This window comes from Marmota monax, unplaced genomic scaffold (assembly GCF_021218885.2).
Source record: "Marmota monax isolate L192 unplaced genomic scaffold, Marmota_monax_Labrador192_F-V1.1 WCK01_AAM20220418_F8-fsc00105, whole genome shotgun sequence".
Classification (NCBI taxonomy): domain Eukaryota; kingdom Metazoa; phylum Chordata; class Mammalia; order Rodentia; family Sciuridae; genus Marmota; species Marmota monax.
This window is the reverse complement of record NW_026692947.1, coordinates 77,664-96,190: the sequence shown is the minus strand read 5'-3', so window position 1 is coordinate 96,190 and position 18,527 is coordinate 77,664. Positions and strand designations below refer to the sequence as shown.

Below are 18,527 nucleotides of genomic sequence, written 5' to 3'. Positions count from 1 at the left end.
CTCTTCCCCAAGGAACAGTAGGCTTATTATTGGGACGCAGTTCTTCAACACTAAAAGGACTTATGATAAGTCCTGGGGTAATTGATCCCGATTATGAGGGTGAAATAAAAATTATAGTTAGTTCTCCAAGAGGTATATCAGTAATTTCACCAGGAGATAGAATAGCACAGTTATTAATTGTCAGGGACTAGAAGGAAATTCTCCTTCAAAGATTAGCCTGACAGCCCCCTGGGAGACATCCTGCCTGGGAGGCATCCTGCAGCTATCTATCTCCCTGAGACATCCTGCAGCCACCTATCTTCCTGAAACCCATCTTCCTGAAACATCCTGCGGTTATCTCACCTTGTGCAGACATCCAGCAACTGCCGATAAGAGAGCTTCCCCATCCCCAGCATATAAATACCCCTGTGTGAACAATAAAAGTTTGCAGCTTGATCAGAACTTTTGTCTTGCTGTCATCCTTCTGTGTCTCTTGTCCCTTCATTCCTCCCCATCTAGGTTCGCTGCCCATGTTGATGTGTCCTGCCGGACGGGACAATTAATAATACCCAGCCTACATGATAAATTTTCCAGTCGTACTGTAGAAAGAGGTTCCAAGGGATTAGGCTCCACAGGTGTAGATTGGGCTATGCTGTCTTTAAATCTAGATTCTCGCCCCATGCTAAAACTAAATATTCAAGGACATGACTTTAATGGGCTACTTGATACAGGTGCAGACCTTAGCATCATATCTCATCAAGAATGGCCAAAACATTGGCCATTACAACAAGCCACTCAAATGCTTCGAGGCCTAGGAGTGGCAACTAATCCCCATAGAAGTGCAATGGTATTAGACTGGAAGGATCCTGAAGGATGTGAAGGAACTATACAGCCCTATGCATTGGATCATCTTCCTATAAATTTATGGGGACGAGATGTCCTAGATCAATTAGGTTTGACATTAACAAATAACATCAATCCTAATGCGCCCACTACTAGGGCTAGACAAGGCTTTAGGAAAGAAGAAAGATTAAGAAAACAAGAACAAGGTATGACAGCAGCAATTCAAATAGATCAAGAAACAAATAGACATGGATTGGGTTTTCAGAAAGGGCCACTGAGACAATCAAAATTACTTGGAAATCAGAAAGACCAGTGTGGGTTCCTCAGTGCCCCCTGACTAAAGAAAAGATACAAATAGCCCATGACCTGGTCAAACAACAATTAGCGGAGGGACATATACAACCTTCCGTATCTCCCCATAATACTCCCATTTTTGTCATTAAAAAGAAATCTGGTAAATGGAGATTATTGCAAGATTTAAGAGCCATTAATAATGAGATGGTTATTATGGGACCTGCTCAATCAGGGATTCCCCAATTGTCTGCTTTACCAAAAACCTGGTATGTTTTAGCTATAGATATTAAAGATTGTTTTTTTTCAATTCCAATTCATCCCGAGGATAGTCCACATTTTGCATTTACTATCCCTGCACTGAATCATGAAGGTCCTGATCAGAGATATGAATGGAAAGTACTCCCTCAAGGGATGGCTAATAGTCCAACTATGTGTCAAATTTATGTTAACAAAGCAATCCAGCCACTTAGAAATCAAAATCCTGAACTACAAATATTTCACTATATGGATGATGTGTTATTGGCACATAAAGATAAAAACACATTGCTAGAATGTTATGCCACACTTACAAATTTATTAAAAAATTATAATCTAGAGATAGAAATAGATAAAGTACAATTAAATCTTCCAATTAATTATTTAGGGGTTTTATTACCCTCAACCATGGTCCGTCCACCCAAAATTCAAATACGAGTAGATCAACTCAAATCACTTAACGACTTTCAAAAGTTATTAGGAGACATAAATTGGATAAGGCCTCATCTAGGCATACCAACAGGAGAGTTGGTACCTTTATTTGATATCCTAAAAGGTCCATCAGATCCAAATTCACCCCGCATGTTGACGCCTGAAGCAAGAAAGGCATTAAAAATCATTGAAACATATATGGAAAATATGCATTTGCATAGAATTGATATAAGTTTGCCTTTATTATTTATTGTACTGCCAACAAAAAATATTCCTACAGGAGTATTCTGGCAAGAAGGTCCATTATTGTGGATACATTTATCTTATTCTCCTAACACTATTCTTACTAGGTATCCTGAGGCTATAGGACAATTAATACTCAAAGGAATAAAAGCAGCCAAGGGAGTGTTTGGGATTTCTCCCAATAAAATTATTACTCCATATACTATAGATCAAATTGATGAGTTAGCTAATGAGTTAAATACTTGGGCAATAATCATGTGTAAATCTAATGTTTCATTTGATAATCACTTACCGTCTAATCCTTTGTTGTCTTTTTGGTCTAAACATCCTGTAGTTTTTCCAAAGATGACAAAAAAAAAAAAAACCCCTATCATGAATGCTACAAATATATTCACTGATGGGTCAAATAATGGTACAGCAGCAGTAGTTACCCCTGATCAAACTTTTACATTTTTAGTACCCAAACAATCAGCTCAAAAGGTAGAGCTTAATGCAGTATTACAAGCTTTTATGATGTTTAAAGATTCTGTATTTAATTTATTTTCTGATAGTCAGTATGTAGTTAATGCTATAGTATCCCTTGAAGATGCTGGTAGGATTTCCCCTTCTTCTACTGTTTTCTCTTTGTTTTCCACTATACAAAGTCTAATCTGGGACAGAAAAGATCCATTTTCCACTATACAAAGTCTAATCTGGGACAGAAAAGATCCATTCTTTATAGGACATATCAGGGCACATACAGGATTGCCTGGAGCCCTTAGTTTGGGCAATGAGTTAGCAGATAAATCTACACATGACATACATATTTTCTCCACAACAGAAGAAGCTATAAATTTTCATAAAAGGTTCCATGTCAATGCTAATACTTTACAAAAGCGTTTTAAAATAACTAAAGAACAAGCCCGACATATAATAAAACAATGTCAAAATTGTGTGACATTTTTACCACAAGTTAATCTTGGAGTCAATCCTAGAGGACTGATACCTAACCATATTTGGCAGATGGATGTCACACACTTGCCAGAATTTGGAAAATTAAAATATTTACATGTTACAGTTGATACTTCTTCCAGATTTCTGATGGGCTCCCTTCATGCCGGAGAAAAAACTAAGATGTTATAGCTCATTGCTTACAAAATTTTGCCACTGTGGGCGTTCCAAAACAGTTAAAAACCGACAATGGTCCTGGTTATGCGTCCACCTCTTTTAAACAATTTTGCTCATCATTTGGCATTACTCACATAACAGGAATTCCATACAATCCACAAGGACAAACCATAGTTGAAAGAGCTCATCAAACTATTAAAATGTACTTATTAAAACAAAAGGAGGGAATTGGAAAGGGGTATATATCCCCCAAAGATAAACTTAAAATAACCCTTTTTACTCTAAACGTTTTAAATTTGGATTCATCAGGGCTTAGTGCTGTGGAAAGACATTTGTATCCAAAAAATGTACATAAGCCTAAGGTACTTTGGAAAGATATTCTAACAGGACAATGGAAAGGTCCTGACCCAGTGATAGTCTGGAGTCGGGGCTCTGTTTGTGTTTTTCCACAGGAAGAACAGCAGCCGATTTGGATTCCAGAGAGACTAACTAAAACAATTTCTACAGACCAAAAGGAAGATGATTCAACTCAAATCCATAACAGCTGATATCCAGATCTCCAGCTTGGCTATTCTTACATCTGCGACAGTGATTAACCAGGATGCTTTTTTCAATATCTATTTTATTATTGCTTTTTCCCACATTATAAAGTTCTATTTTATTTTTGAGCTCATACAGACCTAGGTTAATGTTTTTTCTGATCAGTTTTATTTTTTGACTGTGGAGTTTTTGAACATTGCAATGGAGATTTCACCTAGGTAAAGCTACAAGGCTATTGTCTTATGTGTTATATGTTACGTGTGCACACTTCTGTTTTGTGTTGTATGTCTGTATGTGCATATGTCCATATATCACATATGAGGAGCGCTCATGCACATGGATCCAAAAATTTTTTTTTTATTATTCACGTGATTTTAATAGTTTAATTTAATTTGGGTAAACAGCTGTTGAGGATTGTTTTAATATATGAACAAATAGAAGGTTAACAGATCTCTTTGTTTACTTTCACCTTTCCTTTTCATTATATTTAATAATTCTGTTCAGGATAATGTAAATTGTTCTAAATATTGTTTTCTTAGTACCTGTTGAAATGTTACATATTTTTTTTTAGCATCATTGTCAAAATTCCTATTTTCATCCCAGTGCCGGTGAAGACAAAGATAAAACCAAACTACAACTTCTTCGAGAGTTATCACAACAAACCGTGTAAACTGATACATCAATGATTTATAACTCAACAAGTAATGCTCAATCAATGAGTCGATTTATTTTGGAAGGATATGGACATATTGATAGATTCCTCTGCTTTGAACTGCTTACAAAACTTGCCTGGACTATGTATCACTTGTATGCTTTATTTTGGGAGGATATGGACATATTGATAGATTCCTCTGCTTTGAACTGCTTACAGAACTTGCCTGGACTATGTATCACTTGTATGCTTTGTGATCTATTTGTTGATGCAGCGAATTATGGTAGTGCTAGCGTATCTTTGCTGATGTGTCACCAGTGATGCAATTTTTCCTAGGAGCCGTTAATTGACTTGGTGTCATGACATTTCTGTATCCTCCTCCCTTCTACTAGTGATGGTCTAATTTTGGGGGCCAACAGAGGTGAGGTAAAAAACCTCACCCCCCCACCGGCACCAAGGCCAAATTTGGGGGCCAACAGAGGTGAGGCAAAGAACCTCACCCCCCCACTTGTACATAGGCCTATCCACAAGTATGGCTATATGCTGGACCAGTAGTCAGTGACGGGTATGATCCAATTGCAGTGGTATCAACCTAAGACAGGAGGCTGACGCCTAAAAGTCAGTTTTCCGATGACGGGTAAGAACCATATGTTGAATTGGACAAACCTAACAGGCACGGTCCCTAGCCAGATTGCTTGTTACTTAAACAGAAGGGGGGAGATGCTAAGAGCCAAGTATATGATGCACGGCATTTTTGGTCGAAAGGTGACACCAGCTAGCCACTGAGATGATATGATTATGTTAAGATTTGCATTCATATGGATATTGGACTCCTGCTGTTCACCTAGGCCGGCTACGGGACTCCTGGAGAGTTCCCATTGGTTGGGGAAGTACAGTAGGAGGGAGTTCCGGAGGGGGAGCTCTCTGCGGGTCTGGGAGGAGGCCACGTGGGTGGATCGAAAATCTTCCCGGGCGCTTACCGGACATTGGCGGCAGTTTCAAAAAATAATAAAGTTTGTTCCTGCTTGAGTGGCTCATGATTTTGTGCCCAGCCAGACTGCGGCAGGAAAAGGAACTGAAAAGGTATTTCACAGAAGAAGAAATACTATTGTTCAAAAACTGTGAAAAAATGTTCAACATCCCTAGCAATTAGAGCAATGTAAATAAAACTAACTCAAATTTTATCTCACTCTAGAGTTAGGCAATTATAAAAAATACAAATAACAACAAATATTGGCAAGGATGTAGGGAAAAGTTTCACTAAATACATTGCTGGTGGGGCTGCAAATTGATGCAACAACTCTGTATGGAGATTCATAGAAAACTTGGAATGGAACCACTATTTGACACAGCAATCCCACACCTTGGTGTATACCCAAAGGACTTAAAATCAGCCTACTACATTGATACAGCCACATCAATGTTTAGAGCAGCTCAGTTCACAAAAACTAAGCTATGGAACAAATCTAGGTGCCCTTCAACAGATGTATGGATAAAGAGACTGTGGCATATATACACAATGGACTATATTCAGCCTTAAGGAAGAAATTATGGCATTTTCTGGTACAGTCGGGGAGCTGGCACAGACTCTAGATAGCTCCCCAATATCACATGTGCCCAATATCACTTGTGCCCATGCATTCACACACACACACACACACTCACACATGCAGTCAAAATTATGAAGACTGGTAAGATAGTGCCCACTTGAAATGCCTTCAAAGGTTGAGACTGAGTACTTGGGAGCACCATTTTGAAGTTCATCTTGGGAACAGTGTAGAGCTAAGGGGTCAAGTTCTTGTGTGGTATATTAATCTCCGGTGTCCACAACTAGTGGGATAAAAAAAAATGTAAGGAAGTAAGGAAGTTAGAAAAAAAAAAAGGAAGGTGGTAATAGGAAAGCTGGGGTAAGGAGGAGGTAGAGTAAAGTTTACTCCTTCTTCCTCTCCACCTCTTGAGGACAAAGCAAGGAAGCCAAGTGAGGGAGAAAGAAGCTAGTTCTGTGCACACACCAAATCTCCTGGCCACCTGACCTTGGACTCATCAGACCCTGGGATACCCAGAACTTGAACCCATGGATTTATTGTTATGAGCTAGCCTAAGATGGTGAGGGGCAGGAGTGTGACAGGGCAAGACCTCTGGGCACACCTGTGTTTCTCTGTGCCATGGGGAGAACCCATTTGTGGAGCCTAGGATTGGTGGCCTACAGGTGTGTCCTGGACCTCTTTGCATAGTTGAAACCACTGCCTTGGGGGTTCCAGGGTTCCTGGAGAGGGAGGTGTCTCAGAAATTCTGGGGGAAATGTGGACCAAGGCTCCTTTGCTCTCAGCCCCGTTGGAGTGAAGAAGCTAGACCCGGGTGTCTTAGGGGACAGGGCATAGTGTGAGGGGGCGGTTATGTGAGTGAAGGGCCACCACATTAGGACACCAACCTCCCTGAGGTGGCAGACAAAGGAGGGTGGAGGTGCTATGGACCGAAGGCCAAAGGAGCTATGGATGTTGGGACCAGACACGCCAGGGCCTTGGAGCCCACTACAGGTTTTGGTAGGTGCGTAAGACACTGTGGGTGGGCAGGACACACCTGTCTGTGAGCTTGTGGACTTTGATCTTCACAACATGACCAGTGCCAAGGTCCTGGGGGCCAGAATCCCCAGGGAGAGGAGCACCATGGGCCAGGCAGGGCGTACAGGGCCATTTGTGGCCGAGACCTCACAAGGGGCGATTGTCAGGGCATTCCGAGGGGCTCTATAAAATGCAGCGGCCACAGCTGGGCTTCGTCCATTGTGCAGGAAGCTCTTGGTGGTGACCTGTCGGACTCCCAGCTAGTTAGTGCCTTTGGTGGTTAGTGGTTGGCGGTTCTGGTTTGTGTCTTGGTTCTTTGATTTGGGGTGTTGTTGTGTTGTTTTGTTGTTTTAGTCTTGCTTTGTTTGTTGGTTTGGTTTGTTGTGTTGTTTTAAGGTAGCATCCTTGGGTGGCGTGGCCGCTCCTGATGCCTAGAGAGAGTAGTGAGAGTCAGAGTAGGGTGCCCAGGAGCCCCCAGCGGGGCCTGGAGGCCAGCTCGTCCTCGGAGGATGCCCTGACGGGCCAGTATGAGGTGCTGAGGTCCATCGGGCAGGGCAGCTTTGGCACTGTGAGGCTGGCCCGCCACATCCTGACGGGGGCGGAGGTGGCGGTGAAAACCGTGAGCAAGGGTGAGCTGGACCGGGCCTTCCTTCAGGCCGAGGTGGCCATCATGAAGGCCGTGGAGCACCCCAGCGTGGTGCAGCTGTTCCAGGTGATGGAGACGGCTGACCGCGTGTACCTGGTGATGGAGTACGCTGCTTGGGGCCAGCTGCTGCAGTACATCCCAGAGGGGGTGGGCCTGCCTGAGCGGGAGGCGCAGGGACTGTTGGAGCAGGTGGCCAGCGCCCTGCGCACGTGCCACGCCCAGGGCATCGCGCACAGGGACGTGAAGGCGGAGAACATCCTGCTGGATGCGTGCGGCCACATCAAGCTGTGCGACTTCGGCCTGGGCTGCCAGTTCAGGCGGGGAGAGCTGCTGGACACGGTGTGCGGCACGGTCACCTACTGGGCCCCGGAGATGTTCCTCCAGCAGGCGTACATCGGGCCCGCGGTGGACGTGTGGAGCCTGGGTGTCGTCCTCTACTTGATGCTGACGGGGCACCTGCCCTTTGAAGGGGACACCCTCGAGGAGCTGAGGGACCAGGTGCTGCACCGCTCCTGGGTCTTACCGGCCCACCTGTCCATCCACGCTCAGGACCTGGTGGCGGAGATGCTGACTGTGGACACCATGGAGAGGCCCAGCATGGCCGAAGTTGCGAGGCACCTGTGGCTGAAATGGGGTCAGTGCCCTTTTGTGATTGCTACCAGGAAGTCCCGCCGCCGCTTCTGCCCAGATCTCTCCACAGTGAAGGTCATGCTTGACCTGGGTTTCAACCTCACTGACACCTGGACGTCCCTGAAGGGCCGAAAGTTTGACGAAGCCATGGCTACCTATCTCCTGCTCAGGCACCAGCACACGCAGGGGGTAGGCTTCACGGTCCAGAGGAGGTCTGTGCACTCAGGGCTCCAGCCCAGGTCATCTGCGGGTTCTCTCCCAGCCACCATGCCCCGCCAGAGGAGCGCCAGCAAGCCCACCTCTCACTCCAGGCGGGTCGTGCCAGCTGTACAGCAGCCGCGTGGGGAGCACCTGCGGCCCGGGCAGAGGGGCAGCAAGGGAGGCAGCCTGCCTGCCCTGGCCCTCCCCAGCCTGCAGGCCCAGAGCCCAGCTGCCCCCGGCAGGGCCCCGCAGCAGGACCTTGCCGCCCTGCCTCCTGGTCCTGGGTCTGGAGGCCACAGGTCCCAGGTGGAGGGCAGCAGGAGACCCCAGGGAGTGTCAGGAGGAGAGCAGGCCCTCCCCAGGCAGCAAGCCCAATGAGGGACAGCGGGCTCCTCCCAGGAAGGCACCAAGGCCTGGCGGAGGGTGACCAGGAGGATCCTCACCTGCCTCACACGAATGTGCTGTTGCTGTGTGGCGGCCCCCAGGACAGGGCCCAGGCAGGAAAACCGGGTGGCTCGGACCCCAGAAGGGTGGGCACGTAGATTTCGAAATAAAGTGGTTCCTGAGATGGTGGCCAGTTGAGATGGAGGCTCAGCCAAGCAGGTGGGTGGGTGCAGCCTGATGCGGCCCTTGCGCCATCCCTGATGGCCTTCCCCAGGACATAACCCGCTGTCCCTGGGTGGGTACCGAGAAGGGGGTGTGATGTGCTCAGGCTCAGGCCAGTCCGTGTCTTTCCCCTCAGGCAGTTGGCAAGGATCTGATCAGCATGGCGCAGGTGCTCCATAGAGGCGTGCCACCTGCAGGCACCTCCTTCCTATGAGTTCCAGTCCAGAGGGCCTGCTGGGGACAGGACGCCTGGAGAGAAGTGCTCTACCACTAACCCCCTCCCTGGTCTGCAAGAAAGACTGGGGAATCCTTTTCCTGGGATGCCCCTCCCCCCGCCGTGCTCTCCTCTGCCCCCTGTTTCTGGCATGGCAGACATGGCTGGTTCTTAATAAATTTCTCTTCCTCACAGATCTCCTCGCTTGGATGCTTTCAGGGGGACCAGGGAGATTTGTCTGGGTTGCATCCTGCTCTGAGTGGGGCTGGGCCACCATCTGTTTGAGCGAAGGGGTGGTTCTGTAGTATTGGGAATAGAGCAAGGCAAGAGGGACTCCTGGGTCCTGTGGAGGTCCCCTAGGCAAACAAGGACTCTCAAGTGCTTGGGAAGGTGGGAGGCTCTTGAGCTGCCTGGGGGCCAGCAGTGCAGACCCTGTGGGGCACCTTCTGACCCTGCTGGTCCCTGATGAAGAGAGTGGAGAAGGGGAGGTGCCCTGGACAAAACATGCACCCAGAGATCATGTCCTCAGTGACCTATCTCCTCCTGCTGGGCCCACGTCCTAATCTCTACCATTTACCCCTAGCCCACCAAGATACACAATCACCAATGTCTCCATCCATTCCTGAACTCACAGTGCCTTTGATCCATTCACCTATCTGATGACCACAACACAAAGCACTGCTCCCCTGAGGTTCAAGCCTTCAAGTTAGGAGCTCTCTGGGGACTGGGAAGATTCACAGCAGAACAGGAGGGTTGTAGACTGTGCTTAGAATGTGGATTCGAGGCCCACCATGGAGTCAGAAGACTCAATTCAGATCCATTCTGTTTGTGTTGGGAAAAGTATAACAGCAGCCGCACTCCAGAAAAAAACCCCAACATGGCGCCTAAGGACCTTCTCTTCCTACTTTCCCTTTTTTTTCACTGGCGCGAAAAGTTCCCGTGGTTGTGAACTCTCCTGCGGGCGCCAATTTCAAATCTCGGTGGCGGAAAACCTTAGTCCCAGTAAGAACTAATTCCTGGGCTCCGGACTGATATCTGGAAGAACTTGCCAATAAATGGGTGGCCTGCCATTTAAGCCCTGCCATCTCTCCTTAGATCTATAGAAGCACACAGCCTTTTGCAATAAAATTGGAATTCTTCCCAGCGAATTGTCTTGCTTGGAGGATTCTTTCAATAGGTATATGGGTTTTTACCTATATGACTAGAACACAAAGTGTAATCCCATGCAATATCTCAGTTGTCCTTAATATCTTCTCTTCTTCTGAAATACTTTGCAAGTTGATGTTTTCATAAATTCAACCATTCTGTAATTTACCTGGAATGACAAACACTCTGAATCAATAATTATCCTCCATAATTTCTTGTGAATTATTATAACCTGGCAATGTTATTACCATTTTAGTGGGGGAAGGTAGAAATGGAAGGTAACAATAAGAAAAGGACAGAGTAATTCTCGAACACCAGGTGCTCCCAGGTAGAGGAGAGGGATGAAGCACTACAGAGAGTGACCAGGGGTACAGACACCATCCTCAGAGACGGTGGGAAAGTGAGAGGTGTACTAAGGTGGGTCTTGTTCACTGTAAATTTAGGCATATTCTGGCAAAGCATATGCTGCCCTTCCAGCATACAATTTTAAACTGAAACTAAATATTTACACAGTGCAAACTGACATCATTCTAAGGGAGAAGTTCTACATGTTAGTTCAAAAACAGGTTAGTAAACAGTTTTCATTTTTGTCCTTTGGTTACTAAGGTTTGATCCAAAGTTGAAATTGATCTGTTTTTATCCACTAAGTCTCTGTTTTTTTTCAGTCTATCACTTTTCCTTCTTTGCAGTTATGCCTCCTCCCCCCATACCATCCCCCCACATGCCTAGGTCTTTGAGATTCTGCCAACCAATCTGTTTTGTGCTCAGTTAACTAATGTGCACTTTATCCATTTCTTAACTTTAATAAATCTCAGAACCTTGTACCTAAAAAGGGCATGAGGTAATTGGGAAAATGTGTTACATTTTTGCTTAAAATTAAAGAAGCATTGCAAAAAAAACTCGGAGAAAATAAAGTAATGGAACAGAGAGAAAAAAAAACCCAGCATGAAATAATAAAAGAAAAAGAACATAAAGATTTGACAGAACACTTTTATTTGTTTTGACATTTTAACTTAGAAAGCCAAGTTTCTCATAAACCTTGTTAACTGGAAATATAATAGATAGAAAAGTGATTATAGAATGTTCCTTCAAAGGTTCCTGAAAGATTTTTTTTCTTTTTTAAGCTAAATTAAAGTGATTCCTTGCTTCAAAACTGTATCGTAAATTCAAAGTTGGGACACATAGACCAGATGCACAGTGGAATTACAGAAATTGGAGTTTCTGGGTTCATGGAACAGCTTTTAAGTGCACTAACATTGTTTCCTCCTCGTCTTTTGTATTTTTACATTTGCTGCTGTCTAATATGCCTAGAGATCAAATGGGAAGTCTCCTAGTTTCATTTCATTCATTCATTCATTCATCATTTTGTGACTTCAAGTGCTAGGCAGTATGACAAGTATGCATATAAAGTATACTCATGTATATCCATGAGAAGATAGGAAAGAAATTTGATGCAAAATATTTGCTTTTTTCCATTTTCATTTTGTTCACTTGCTTTATTTTTTTCTAAATTGATTTTGTAGTTTGGGTTTTTAGTATATTCTACCATAATCTAAGTTAAGAAGTAGGCTATTTAAAAATATCTCCTACTCTACTCTTTTTTCTCCAAAAAAAGTGATTTTAGAAAAATAGAGCAAATGTACAAAAAAAGTAAACATTTAAGTAAAGTTTTCTGAATCCCACTATTATCTATGATCATAATGGGACAATTAAAAAAACTCAAAGATACAAAGAAAATAATACCATTCTCTTAAATTTGAAAGTAAATAAAAGGTAAATGATGATTAAATGACAATAAATTCATAGGGTGAAACATTTGTTGTTTAAATCCAAACAAATACTTGGATATAAGAACACTGACTTTACTTACTAATCTGTAATTGGAAGCATAACATGGAAACTTTTAAAACTTTTAAGATAAGTCAAACATGAAAAAACATTTTCACACTTTGAAAAATATTTTTATGCTGCCTGTTTAATAAGTCCCTATTCAATTTTCTTTAAGAACTGCCAATTTAATTCAAGAAAATTTTGTACATACATGTTGATGGTTTGATTATTTGGAGCAAAATAACTTATTGCTTACTTAGAAATTTTTGAGAATGTTTTTTATTAAGCTTGAACCTGTAGGTTTTTTTTTGTTGATTCACACAAATAAACATCCTAACATAAGAAATGCTTAACTATTGTTATAACTCAATATGGTGAATTATTACTTGAACTATTTTTGCTATGACATAGTTGGTAATAAAAATTCCATGTATTGGGGATTACAACAAAAATAGTCAAGATGTACTTGAAGAGAGAAGATATTAAATATTATTGAAAATTATTCTACCATACAAACAGAGACAGTCCTCAATTTCAGTTAGCTTATACTTTGAGAGTGATAGACTGAATTATAAACTAAGATATGGGGCTGGAGATGTGGCTCAAGTGGTAGCACACTCGCCTGGAATGCGCAAGGCACTGGGTTCGATCCTCAACACCACATAAAGACAAAATAAAGATACTGTGTCCACCTAAAACTAAAAAATAAATATAAAAAACTAAGATATGAAGGAAACCAGGGCCAAAGGAAAGGACTTGGGGTGGAACTGTTGTGACATTAGATGAGCTAGACTTGGGAATCGACTAGTAAAAACTGGATGGCTTTGAGCAAGCAGCATTTGAATAGAGATCTGAAAAATGAAGCAAAGCCAGTCATCAAAAATCTCTAGTACAAATATTCTAGAGGAAGAAACAACTAGAGAAAAAAATCTTAAAAAAAAGAAAAAAAACTAAAGAGAGACAAGTTTTGAAATGCTTAACAAATTATAAACAAACCAGGGTAGAGCGGTCCCAGTTAATAAGTGGGACACATATGAGAAGAGATTGGAGAAAATAGCAAGATCCAGATAATGTGTTTCTGTCCAGGTGGAGGTAAAGAATGAAGACTCCTTAGTAAAAAGGAGATGTTTTAGAAGAATTTTAATCACAGGAATGATGTGATTAGATTTGCAAAAATCACTTGTGGTTTTGTACAGAATGGCCTGAAGAATAGAAGAGCTGAGGCCTAGAGTCAAGTTAGGCTGGTCAGTAACAGAATGTGGGGAAATGGAGAAGGGATGATAATTTCTTTTCTTACAAAATCCAGTGATGCCACTTAAAATTGTGAAAGAAAGCACTGGAGTGTTAAAAATTATTTGTGGTTAAAAAAAAAGAAAAGAAAAGGTAATCGTATGAGAATTCCTTAGGTCTGATAAACACCTATACACAAAGTAAGATTGTGAGGAGCTGGTAGGAAGAGATATGGCCTTATACTTCATTTCTTGTTAAAAGTAACTAAATTTGAAAGATCAAGAATTAGAAGTATAAACATATTGTTTGAAATTGGAATAGTAAGCAGAAAAAATTATTGGCCTCCGGGCCAAACTCTTTGCAGATGAACTACATTTTGGGTAGAGGTATTCCTTTAATAAAAGTGATTTTAATCAAATAAATTGATAGGAAACTTTGCATCTCTTTGTTCCAAAAACTTAATAAAGGCAAAGGAACTGGACTTATCAAAATTTTAAGGTCATGGAAAGTAGTCTCTACTTACAATGTTGGGAACTACATTTGATATTTAACTAATGTATTTTCCCGGTAATTGGGACACCACAAAATTGAAAGTTAAAGACGCACAGTCCAACCTATAACTAAAGAGAAATTCTCCATGTAGCAACTTAGACGTGAAATTTCAATATCAAAACAAAAACATCAGGCTTTTTGGTAGTGGTGAAGGGTGGAGAGTGGTGGTGTTTTGTAACAGGATATTGGCACCACCTAGTGGAGAAGATTTTATTTGTTTAAATTATTAAAATCAAAGCTCTAATGAGGAAGCTCAAGTTAACCAACTTCACTAACACTAATGTTAAAATATTTTGCAAAATCTTCAGAGGAAAATCAATGAATATTACAGCCTACACAGATATTTTATTTTTTCACAAAATTCAACTTCACAGGAGTGTTTTTGTTTGTTTTTATGAAATGTAAAACATTTTTTTTTTGCTGAATATGTAGGACAGTTATGTTATTTCTCCCCTTACTTTTTTAAAAAAATATTTTTAGTGGTAGATTAACATAATATCTTTATTTATTTATTTATTTATTTATTTATTTATTTATTTATTTTTGAGCCCCAACCCCAGCCACTTTCCCCTTACTTTTTAAAAAGAAATTCCAGAACAGAATGCTAAATAATTACCATTATTATAAAACCAAGTAATAAAAGAAGTTTGAGAATTTAAATAATAATCTAACAAATATGTGTGATAATAAATATCTTCAAATTTATCATTTTTAAAAACTAAGATGCAATCTTTCTAATATCCCTGTTATTGTATCTTAGTTAAACAGCATACAGTCTTAAAAGCATTAACAATTAAAATCAATAACCAGCATATTTATTTTTTCATTTGATTTTATTTTCTTTTGTTTGTTCTAGTTAGCTATACATGACAGTAGAATGCACCCTTACACATCACACATAGATGGAGTATAATTTCTCATCCTTCTAGTTGTATATGATGTAGAATCCCACTGGTCTTATAGTCATATGTGTACATATGGCAATAATGTCTGATTCATTCTACTATCCTTCCTACCCCCATGCCCCCGTATTTATTAACTTTGTTTTTATTTTGTATATCATATAATTAATATTACAAATAAAAATAATATGTAGATTTTTCTTTCACATTTTATTGTAAAATATAATACATATAAGTAAATAAAATATGAACATAATCTATTACAAATAATTCTAATCATTCTGTTTTATTCCTAATGATGATTATTTGTGCCCCCTCCCTTTACTCTTGATTAGTCTTGTCAGGATTGCATTAATTTTGTTTTGTCCCCAAACTAGCTTTTAGTTTCTTTAATGCTTTATACATTGTGTATTTTTTTCATTTTATTATTTCTGCTCTTTTTACTATTATTCACTAATTTCTTTCTACACAGCTATTTTTCTAGTTTTTTGAGAATTCTCACTTCCTTAAGTTTTACCTCCTGTATTTTCATTTATTTTACTAAATGTTTGTGTACAATTTTGATTATTATTCACTTCAAAATATTTTCTAATTCTCATTGATTTTCTCATTGACCTATAGAAGACTTTATGTATTTGTAAACCAATTTTTGTTTATTGCTATTTTCTTGTTTTTTTTTTTTATAACATGGGGGAACAAGAATATATTCTGATTTTGATAGTTTAAAATTTATCAGAACTTGCATTATTATCATCTAATGTAATTTATTTTCATAGATATTTTATGTGTTTTTTAAAAATATTGTTGGGTACAGTGTTCTTTGTATATAAAGTAAGTCTTTTGTTTTGTAAGTTTTTCAAAATATCCTTAAGAATTTTTCTTGCTTTGTTCTCATCAATTATTAAAGATGTACACACTGTCTCCAACAGTAATTTTGAAACATATACACTCTTAAGATTATATATATATATATATATATATATACACACACACACACACACACACACACACATATACACATACACACATATATACGTACACACACATACACACACACACATATAGACTTTTTACTAGGTGATTCACATTTTATTTTATTTATTTATTTTTTTTTGTACTGGGGACTGATACCGGGGGCATTTAACCACTGAACCACATCCCCAGCCCTTTTTAATATTTTATTTAGAGGCAGGGTCTCGCTGAGTTGCTTAGGGCCTTGCTAAATTGCTCAGGCTGGTTTTGAACTTGAGATTCTCCTGTCTCAGTCTCCTGAGGTCTGGGATTTTAGCATGCACCACTGCTCCCAGCATTATTAGTATTCTTGATGACTGCCATTCTGACTGATGTAGATGAAATCTCAGTGTAGTTTTGATTTGCATTTCCTTGATTGTTAATAATGTAGAATATTTTTTTCATATGTATTTGTATTTCTTCTTTTGAGAAATTTGTGTTTAATTTGTTTGCCCTTTTAGTAATTGTGTTATTTGATTTTTTTGGTGTGAAGTTTTTTGAGTTCTTTATATATCCTAGATATTAACCTATGTCAGAAGAGTCACTAGTAAAGATTTTCTCCCATTCTTTGGGTTCTCTCTTCACATTCTTAATTGTTTCCTTTGCTGTGCAGAAGATTTTTAATTTGATACCATCCCATTTATTAACTGTTGGCATTATTTCCTGAGTGTTAGGTAGTCTGTTGAGTTGGAGTGATGATCCTACATTTTCTTCTAGGAGTTGTACAGTTTCTGGTCTAATTCCTAGGTCTTTGATCCATTTTGAGTTGATTTTTGTGCAGAGAGAGATAAAAGTCTAGTTTCATCCTTCTTCATATGGATAGCCAGTTTCCCCATTTAACTGGAACATTCAATCCATTTCTGTGTCATAAAATTATTGATGTGTTGCAGTTAAGATATAACCCTTTAGCTTAATCCCTTTTACTGTATTTGATTCCTCTTTACAATCTTGCTGCCTTCTGAATTGGTTAATTTTCATGATTTAATCTTTCCCTTCAAGTAGGTTAAAAACTTCATCTCAATCTGCTTCTATAACTTTGGCAATTAATCTAGGAATTAAAACTAGTTGTCTTAATTCATTTGGACTGCTATCACACACCATCATTAACTGGGCAGTTTATAAAAACATCAGATGTTTATTTTTGACAATTCTGAAGGCTGGGAAGTGTGAGAAGGTGCCAGCAGAGGATCAACTGAGGGCACCTTCTGGTTCATAGACAGCACCTTCTACTTGTGTCCTCACACAGTGAAATGGAAAGGGCAGCCTCCTTTGTAAAACCACTCTAAAGCTTCTTTTAACATAGCTCTAATCCCCTTCATGAGAGCTCCACCTACATAATCTAATTACCTCCCCAAACCCCACCTCCTAATACCAACACATTGGTGATTAGGTTTAAACATGAATGTTGGGGAAGCAACAAACATGGATATCATAGCACGAGCCTTCTTAACAATGTCTGATGCCAATTTATCACTCAGACAGCAGAAGAAAAGTCTAATCAGCAGAAGATTATCTAAATGTCAATCAGTTGATCAATATACCCATTTATCTATCTTGCTCTTAAAAATGATTCTTCCTAGTTGCTTAGGAAATTGTGGGAACAATCTAAGTCTGAAATCTACATGGTGGGAAGTCAGAAAGAGAAGGTCACAAACAGACTGGAACTCACAGGGAAGGCAACTGCTGTCCACAGTAAAATTCCTTCCAGAATTTTTACCTTGAATAATCACCTGGAGTAAAGTCAATAGATTTATTGCATGCCCTCCTAGCAGCACATAGATTAGTGTTTGATGGAATACCAAAAGATGGAGGCCCAGCCATTTTCATCTATCAATTATTACACCTATGTATGAGTATGAGTGCACGAATGGTGTAACCCTACATCATGTACAACCACAGAAATGGAAAGTTGTGCTCCATTTGTGTAAAACATAAAATACAAATTATTAAAATAAAAAAGAAAACTATCACAGCTAGTTAATACCTTTCCACTCTTCTCAACACTGAGAGCTTATAAGACATCAATTCTCTTTTCTCAGTTTATATACCATTGTCATGTAGTTTATATATGTGTGTGCGTGTGCACACTTGTGTATTTAAACAGCATAAGATTACATATATTCATATATTATATATATTTGTTTTGTAGTCAATGTTAATTTTGATTTACTCCTGTGTATATCACTTTCTTGGCTCTTCATTTCTTCTTTTATCATAGACCCTATATCCAGGGGCATTTTCCTTTTTCTGAAGTATAGTTCATTTGTTTTTGTTTTATTAATGTGAATTTATGGAAGCAATTTTCTCAAATTTTATTGATCAAATTTTCATTCTTGAAAAATTATTTGTGTATGTAGAATTCTAGATTGGTAATTACAGCTTTCTCCAAATTTAAAAAGCTCTTTTAACATCTTCTAGCTTGTTACCGCTATTGAGAAGTCTGCTGTAAGTCTAACCATTAATTGCCATTAAATGAATCTGACCTTTTCTTTGGCCATGTTAAGATTTCACTCTTTTCTTTGGTTTTCTGTGTATTCTTTAAAATGAAGCAAGGCATTCATACCAGTGATACCACCAGTTACTGGAGAGGAATCCTGCTTCCTCACATGTTGAAGTATAACATTAGAGAAGCACACCAAGGCAAGCATATAAA

The 18,527-nt window shown here is 40.0% G+C and overlaps 1 protein-coding gene across 1 annotated transcript; it reads left to right on the top strand.

The window, feature by feature from the left end:
* Window positions 1–7,333: 7,333 nt before the first annotated feature.
* Window positions 7,334–8,761, top strand: LOC124097657 (serine/threonine-protein kinase MARK2-like). The gene has a single exon (XM_046452210.1). The coding sequence runs from the start codon at window positions 7,334–7,336 to the stop codon at window positions 8,759–8,761; it is 1,428 nt and encodes a 475-aa protein (XP_046308166.1).
* The last annotated feature ends 9,766 nt before the right edge of the window (window positions 8,762–18,527 follow it).